The sequence below is a fragment of the Lampetra planeri genome, chromosome 6, assembly GCF_965212315.1.
Source record: "Lampetra planeri chromosome 6, kcLamPlan1.2.h2, whole genome shotgun sequence".
Classification (NCBI taxonomy): domain Eukaryota; kingdom Metazoa; phylum Chordata; class Hyperoartia; order Petromyzontiformes; family Petromyzontidae; genus Lampetra; species Lampetra planeri.
In genome coordinates this window covers 5,192,315-5,201,239 of record NC_136112.1, presented here as the reverse complement: position 1 = coordinate 5,201,239, position 8,925 = coordinate 5,192,315, and the positions used below count along the sequence as shown (strand labels likewise).

The window sequence follows — 8,925 nt, the reverse complement described above, 5'->3', positions numbered from 1 at the left end:
TAAATAAATATAGACAACACGTTCTACTTAATTAAATAGACTTTTTAATAAATGTTTTCTCCTACAACATCAGAGTGCAGCGCCACATTACATACGTACTACAATGACAATCGTTTAAAGCGATTTGAAGCATGTTTTATTTGGGGGGGGGGCAGAGCTTTGTGACGTCATATTTGGGGGGGGCTGACTTTTTGTGATGCTGTGTGACTAGGGGGGGGGGGGTCAAAATCGCATGACGTCATTTATGGCCGGCCCCTAAGTGAGTCGTCCAGAAGCACCTAACGGGTGCCGTCATCGCAGGCTTGGGTGGATGTGATGCACCCAATAAATCGAAGTCGACCTATCCTCCACCCCTCGGTTGTCTAATGTAGGTAACCGGTAATTAAAAAATGCAGGTAAATAGAACAACGAAATTATGGGGGGAAAAATATTTTATCTTTCATGAAAAGTTGATTTTATACTAACGGAAGCAGGTTCGATGTGTTCGGGCTTAGCATGTTATATAGAACACAGGGAAGTGGGAATTTTCAGTTTTTCACGTTAAATAATTGAAATGCTACAGTTTTACTTTTGTCCAAAGGTTAATGTTTCCACTGTGTTCAAACATAGTTGAGCTCTATATGAACGTAAACGTGGAGATTTTTCACGATCATTTCTTTTCACCTGGAAAATTCGACGTGATTTTTGTTAGTTATCAAAAAAAGCCGTCGATCCTTCATTGCGTTCAGGATGTCTGTGTCCTCTTATTAAAACAAAAACTGGAACTTTTTCGAATCAAAATTTTCACCAGAAAAAAATCAACACGCTCAAGCATATCGGTACTTTTGTCCAATAAATAGCCATACTTTTCTTGCTTGATTCTTTCAATCTTTATTTGAAGTTTTCGTGACTGCAGAAATCCATCATACTCTTTGGCACCTACGTGACTTTACCGAAAGAACCAAAGAGAATGATTCTTTCAAGTCAAGTCAATTTTATTTCTACTCAAACGCCTGGCGCTTTTCTGGGATTTTACAAATCTGCCACTCAAAGTGCCTTCATCATCACATTCATACTTAGAAAAAAATAGAACATTCTATACAATGAGGAAAAACATTTGCTATCTCTGCAATAAAAGCCAATTTCTCCCTTGTTGCTTTGGCTCAATTTTACTGAAACTTAAAAGTTTTATAGATATAAAAAAACTAAAATTGGTCTGAATTGCATTTCTTCAAGTTTCTTTGGTAACAAATCCATACCACGACGCCGCTGTTTGAACTCTGCGTCAGAGCTCGCATTAAAATATTGTGCAATAAATAAACCCAATCACCTCCTTACACTCATTGCAAAACAAACAAACACCCCCCCCCACATAACCCCACCCCCACTTTAACAGCAATAGCATCATCATCACCATCACACACGTTCCCAGTTTGACCTTCGGAACAAGATACACCCCTTCTGTGTGCATGGCATCCCCCCCTTTAACCCCTCGTTCTCACCCCCCCCCCCACCTCTTGCATCAACCCAGCCAGTCCCTTGCTCACACCACCACCACAGCCAAACACCAACCCAGACTCCTCTTCTCCCCACGTCGATCCTACGACAACACAAGCTTACTCGCCTGCCCTGTTGCCTGCCCTGCCCTGCATGCTGCTGCTGCTGCACATTGCTCATTCGAATGGCGATGACATCAGCTGCTGTTCGGTTCGGGCTCGCTTTGATAGTCGTGAAATTTGCGGCCATGGGTCCTGTCAAAGCAGGTACAGTTAAACACCGACGTTTGTGTGTGTGTGTTGGTGTGTGTGTGTGATAGTGTGTGTCCTGGTGCTGGTGTGTGTTAGTGTGGGTGTTGGTGTGTGTGTTGGTGTGTGTGTTGGTGTGTGTGTGATGGTGTGTGTGTGTTGGTGTGTGTGTGTTGGTGTGTGTGTGTTGGTGTGTGTTGGGGTGTGTGTGTTGGTGTGTGTGTTGGTGTGTGTGTTGGTGTGTATGGTGTGTGTGTGTTGGTGTATTGGTTTGTTTATTGGTGTGTGTGTTGGTGTGTGTGTGTTGGTGTGTGTGTTGGTGTGTGTGTGTGTGTTGGTGTGTGTATGTTTGTGTGTATGGTGTGTGTGTTGGTGTGTGATGGTGTGTGTGTGTTGGTGTGTGTTGGTGTGTGTGTTGGTGTGTGTGTTGGTGTGATGGTGTGTATGTGTTGGTGTGTGTGTTGGTGTATTGGTGTGTGTGTGATGGTGTGTGTGTGTTGGTGTGTGTGTGTTGGTGTGTGTATTGGTGTGTGTGTTGGTGTGTATGTGTTGGTGTGTATGTGTTGGTGTGTGTGTGTTGGTGTGTGTGTTTTGGTGTGTGTGTGATGGTGTGTGTGTTGGTGTGTGTGTGTTGGGGTGTGTGTGATGGTGTGTGTGTTGGTGTGTGTGTGTTGGTGTGTATGTGTTGGTGTGTATGTGTTGGTGTGTGTGTGTTGGTGTGTGTTGGTGTATGTGTGATGGTGTGTGTGTTGGTGTGTTTGTGTGTTGGTGTGTGTGTGATGGTGTGTGTTGGTGTGTGTGTGTTGGTGTGTGTGTGATGGTGTGTGTGTTGGTGTGTGTGTGTTGGTGTGTGTGTGATGGTGTGTGTGTTGGTGTGTGTGTGTTGGTGTGTGTGTGATGGTGTGTGTGTTGGTGTGTGTGTGTTGGTGTGTGTGTGTTGGTGTGTGTGTGTTGGTGTGTGTATGTGTTGGTGTGTGTGTGTTGGTGTGTGTTGGTGTGCGTTTTGGTGTGTGTGTTGGTGTGTATGGTGTGTGATGGTGTGTGTGTGTGTTGGTGTGTATGGTGTGTGTGTTGGTGTGTGTGTGTTGGTGTGTGTGTTGGTGTGTGTGTTGGTGTATTGGTGTGTGTGTTGGTGTGTGTGTTGGTGTGTGTGTGTTGGTGTGTGTGTGTTGGTGTGTGTGTGTTGGTGTGTGATGGTGTGTGTGTGTTGGTGTGTGTGTTGGTGTATTTGTTGGTGTGTGTGTTGGTGTATTGGTGTGTGTGTTGGTGTGTGTATTGGTGTGTGTGTTGGTGTGTGTGATGGTGTGTGTGTGATGGTGTGTGTGATGGTGTGTGTGTGATGGTATGTGTGTGATGGTGTGTGTGTGCTGGTTTGTGTGTGTTGGTGTGTATTGGTGTGTGTGTGTTGGTGTGTGTGTGTTGGTGTGTGTGTTGGTCATCTCGGTCAGTCGACCCGTGGCACCTGCTGGGTCTGCCCCGTGACCTCCTGCCAGCGGGCGTTCGACACTTCACGTGGCCTCAAGGTGCACTTGGCCTGGCACAAGCGTCGTGGTGACGTCACCGCCACTTAGAGGCGAATGGCGGTTGTTGTTGTGTGTTTGTGTGTATGGTGTGTGTGTTGGTGTGTTTTGGTGTGTGTGTGTTGGTGTGTATTGGTGTGTGTGTGTTGGTGTGTGTGTGTGTGTTGGTGTGTGTGTGTGTTTGTGTGTATGGTGTGTGTGTTGGTGTGTATGGTGTGTGTGTGTGTGTTGGTGTATTGGTGTGTGTGTTGGTGTGTGTGTGATGGTGTGTATGTGTTGGTGTGTGTGTGTGTTGGTGTGTGTGTGTTTGTGTGTATTGGTGTGTGTGTTGGTGTGTGTATTGGTGTGTGTGTGTGTTGGTGTGTGTGTTGGTGTGTGTGTGTTTGTGTGTATGGTGTGTGTGTTGGTGTGTGTTGGTGTGTGTTGGTGTGTGTGTTGGTGTGTGTGTTGGTGTATTGGTGTGTGTGTTGGTGTGTGTGTGTATTGGTGTGTGTATGTATTGGTGTGTGTGTGTTTGTGTGTATGGTGTGTGTGTTGGGGTGTGATGGTGTGTGTGTGTTGGTGTGTGTGTTGGTGTGTGTGTTGGTGTGTGTATTGGTGTGTGTGTTGGTGTGTGTGTGATGGTGTGTGTGTGTTGGTGTGTGTATTGGTGTGTGTGTTGGTGTGTGTGTTGGTGTATTGGTGTGTGTATTGGTGTGTGTATTGGTGTGTGTGTTGGTGTGTGTGTTGGTGTGTGTGTTGGTGTGTGTGTTGGTGTGTGTGTTGGTGTGTGTGTTGGTGTGTGTGTTGGTGTAGCTACGATCCTGGCGACCTCACCCCGGCAGTTCGATCCCCGCTCACGGCCACCAACAATCCGTGATGATTATTTTCTGAACCGGCCCTGGGCCTCCTCCACCTAGGTCGACTCGGCCTCAAATGAGTTCCCGGTGTAGCGGCCGGGCGTGGCGCTCGGCCACCCACCCACCCTCTCGTGTGCCACAGTGCCGGTAGCCTTCATAGGTGCTGCTCGCTAACAGCACTTGCCCCAATAGTCTGTTGCAGGCTATACGTGGGGTGGGCATCTTTGTCTTTGTTGTTCTGATATCCTTCCTTGTGTTGTGAGTGTGGTAAAGTGACACAGATAATTCGCTGTGTAACAAGATTTTTGTTCCTGGGTAGTGAGTGGTATTTTCTAATTGATTATGCCTCAAAAGTGCAGAAAATTGCTATTATTCTCCACAAACTTTGCTTTTGTGACCAGACCATTATGTGAAGGAATGACACAAAAGCACACCACGTTTTCTCATTGAAAATAAGCACATTTAAAAATGGCACTGTCCATGTCACAAAAGCAAAGTTTGTGGGGAATAATAGCCATCTTCTGTACTTTTGAAAATAACACTTACTTTTTGTTACACAGTTAATTTTATGATAGCAGTAGGTGTTGGGGGAAGGGTTGGCATTCGTGTCTGACCATAACCGATGTGTCCTATGTGTGTGTGTCTTTATGTGTTTGTAAATATTCTGTAGGTGGTGTGTAAAGTGTGTAAAATGTGGCATGTGAAGGCAATAAATACCTCATAGCCCTTCTTGTGTACAAACAGATTCTACTGGTAGGAACCTCCTGGTTACACCAGCCCACAGGGGATTATTGTGTCCGTCCGTCCGTCGTGCAGGGAGGGGCTGCGTGGGGAGGGAGGGGCTGGGTGGGGGGGGAGGGGCTGGGTGGGGAGGGGAGGGTAGAGAGGGGCTGGGTGGGGAGGGTGGGGAGGGGCTGGGTGGGGAGGGTGGGGCTGGGTGGGGAGGGTGGGGCTGGGTGGGGGGTGGGAGGGGTGGGGCTGGGTGGGGAGGGGCTGGGTGGGGAGGGGAGGGTGGCGAGGGGAGGGTGGGGAGGGTGGGGCTGGGTGGGACTGGGTGGGAGGGGTGGGCTGGGTGGGGAGGGGCTGGTCACCCCGTGGTGCCCTTATAAAACTCAACGTTTAACCTACTCAGTACACCACGCCGCCGTTGACCCTGGCCATTGACCGAGCAACCCAACGTTCCTACCAGCTCCCTCCGCAGGAATGTGTTGAAAGTGTTTGGTCTGTCTGAGCATAGCTGATGTGCAGCAGGGCTGTGTGAAGTTGCGTGTAAATAAAGTAGCTGCTACTGTTCCGTATGCGGTTGTGAATGTATCAAAGTCTCCCGTGAACACACAAATCAAGACACCAAATATCACTTGTGCTCCGGAGAGAATGTATTCGCGAGTGTTGTTGGGAGAGTGGGTTACCACCACTGATGTGGGTGAGTGATTAAGTAGCGTGTATTTCATTCTCTTTGTGTGTGAGCGTGCGTCATGCTGGTTGTGAACACACAAAACGTGCAAAATAAGAAGACGTTTTAACCCTCTCTGGCAATAAAACAGCTGTGTTAAGATGTTCAAACACCAAATTTTAACCATTTTCCAAGGAATCACATGCAAAAATTTTTCAAGGAATCAAATGCAAACAAACATGCTCTGATGATGCATTGTCTTTAAAACTGATTGGCCGCCACCAGGCAACCTTCATTAGAAGGCATATATTATCAGATCATGTTTGTTTGCATATTCACCACGAGTAATGTGTGGTGCTTGAACATCGTAACACCCGTTTTATTGCCAGAAAGGGTAAAACCGATTCTTATTTTTCACACTTTGATACTGACAAAAAATGTCACACAAAACAAACTCGCACATCTGTGGCCATCCGAGGTCTCTACTTATTCGTGTATTTTGGCAGGAACACTGGCGATGTTGGAGAGAGTTGGCTCTGTCGGATAAATTTGGCACAGATTTCTATCCAACACTGCCCATCAAAGCGATCAAATGCAAACCCAGGAGAACGCCGCTCATCCACGTTGAATATTGGGGATTCCATTATTCGCAAGGCCCTATCCGCGGGTCACAGTTCTTGGATAAACCCCGCAGATAACAGGATGAATTTGCAACGCGGACTCCTCTTATCCACACACACACACACACACAAAAATCGCGGATTATAGGAGTGATGGCGTAACATTCGTTAACCTGTGGATAACCGGCAGGTATTAGTAGTGAGTATTAGGAAGCCACTTTTCTGCGCGTTAAGGGTACAATCGCGGATAACCACAAATAAAACGAGGAAAATGGCCACAGAAAATGGGAGTTTTCGTCGATCCTACAGCCACCGCAGATAATAGGAGTCACGGGTAATAGGGTTCCAGATAAGAGGAGTTGTCCTGTACAGTTTAAGAACGACCAGTGCACATTTTAGACATTGCCTTTGCACGACAAGTGCATTGCAGCTCTAAAAACACACAGGCACTTGCAAAGCTTTCTCCCAAATGCAAACATCATCATGGCCAATAAACAACTAAATAACCTACAATGAAGTAATTAATGCACGTCGAGTGAGAGTTGCGACTTTTTAATGGGCGACATCAATTATATCAACGTAACAATACATGACTTGTGTTTTGTACCATATTGATTCAGTCATTATTGCAGGTCTGACCAGGTTGCAATGGCAGAATTAAGACGTCTATTGTTTTTCTGTTGATTTCCAGGCTCTTCGAAAGCACATTAGTAAACAACCCTTGTTGTACGCAAACACTGCACCCCCTCACACACACACGCACGCTGCTATTTTCGATTCTTACTGACAAGGGAGGCTGACAAGTCAGGGTGACTGGGTAGTCAACATAATACCTATATATCAGGGAGAGAGCTGAAACCCATTACATCAGAGGGTGCAAGGGTTTGACAAAAATCGATAAGCGTTTACCCGAGAATGATGCTGAAAGGGTGAAATTAATGTGTTTTTAATATGCAAGCATGATCTCATTCATTGTTGGTATCTGTTGAATTTAGTTGAACTCGAAATAATCTACGTTTTTTTTTCAAGTACATTCGGTTACGCCTGTTTAAGTGTGATAATTTTGGAAATGGTTACTTTTAATTAAGGCATCTTTCGCATTCGCTCTAACACTCATCTCTCTTATGAAGCCTTAACATGTACCATGTAAAAAAATAAAAATACATTTCGATTTAAAGCTTTCGTGACTGCAGGGATTCATCTTCTTGGTTCTTTCGGTGAAGTCACGTAGAAGGGAACTAATAAAATAAAAAAAATAAAAATAATAAAAATAAACAATAAAATAATTCTCACGACGTTTCGGCCACAACGCAAGCAGCTGTCCTCAGGTGAAGAACGTCGTGAGAATGATTTTATTATGTTTATTTTTTATTATTTTATTACTTCCCTTCTACGTGACTTTACCGAAAGAACCAAGAAAAAGAAAACTAAGTTTTAAATCTTCCAAATTCTGATCACCTTTAAACTAAGGCGACCCGCATCCCAACAAAGTTCATTTAATTTACCTCGGAGCACCTTTAGGTGTTCATTTTGAGTGACAGGATAATAACAATGTGAAGATATCCACACGATCACCACTGAAATTGATCCAGTCGTTGAATTATAGTAGCCATCCGGTAATTTCCTCAGGCAATTATCAACCGACATTACTTGTTGTAAACTGGACAGTAAGAGTGAAGACTGTGTGACATTGCTTGCAAAATTACGAAATTGTGTAACATTGCATCGATCCCATATCAGGGTTGCTGAAGAGTCTGGCAATAGTGGTTAGATGTGAGCGTCTCTGCCCCAAGAAGCCTGGGTCATATTTTGGGGCTCCCTGTTGTCCCGATAACTCGCAACTGCCTCCTCTAACTGCCGCATCTTTCTATTCAGTATTCATTCTGCTGGGTGAAGCCACATGGAGCTCTCTTTGGTCTCGCATAGGGTTAATCACAGTGGGTTCATCACAGAAGATCAGAAGCTGTGCTTCTGCGAGTCCCCTGTTGAGCGAGACCAATGCTTTGCGGTGAATCTCGTGGAACAGGAATCATGTGATGCTCGAACGATGAACCGCTGTGTTTGTTGCTGAACGAGTTTGGAAATCTATTACCAGAATGTTGCATTATCTGTGAGCGCGTTCGTGTAATCTCGCGAGATGCTTGTTGGCCCGATTGTTAATTTATTTTGTTATTTATTTTCAGGGTCCTTTACATGATTGCAGGTTCAAAATCCAATCACACTCAGTCGTCTAAATTACTCGTGTAAAACTAATAAATACAAATCGCATTGTTTCAAAGTCGACTGAAGCACGCCTTTTGTAAAATATTAAAAATAAATGAAGTGATCTGGTGACTCAAGAGGCGAAAGTGCTGATCTGGCACCCCTAAGATTCTGGGTTTAAATCTGGACAGCTGCCTGTGATTTTTTTTTTTAACCAGATTTTCAGGTGTGGCAAGTTGATGGCATCAACCTGGTCACCAACGTCTGCACAAAGCGTCACGGATACATTTGCTTCTGCACTCAATTCGTCTGAAGTTCAGTGATGAGGATGAAAAACAACGGTTTAGCTGTCATGCGATGAACGTTGCTCTCTGCGGCACGGGGTGTGTGGGAAAGCACTGCCCCCTTACTGTACGGGGCAAAGGTGACTTAACGGGATATCAGATGTGTCTCTGTGGTATCCTCTTCCGCTGCGCTGCAATAAATCCTCGCGGATGCTTCATCTCATGGCATGACACAATTGGGATAAAATTGGGGTGGTAAAAATGAATAGACCTTTAAGTTCGCTAAAAAGTACACTTAAATTTCAGATTCAATTTGAGATCATTAACTTGCAAATAACGTCTT

General features: G+C 45.3%; 1 protein-coding gene across 1 annotated transcript in view; it reads left to right on the top strand.

Moving 5' to 3' along the window:
• The first annotated feature begins 1,485 nt into the window (after positions 1-1,485).
• Positions 1,486-8,925, top strand: part of SUSD2 (sushi domain containing 2) — a 31,467-nt gene continuing 24,027 nt past the window's right edge. Inside the window, exon 1 of the mRNA XM_078595337.1 lies at positions 1,486-1,742. Within this exon, the coding sequence (XP_078451463.1) occupies positions 1,661-1,742 (82 nt within the window). The 5' untranslated portion in view covers positions 1,486-1,660. The remainder of the gene's footprint in view (positions 1,743-8,925) is intronic.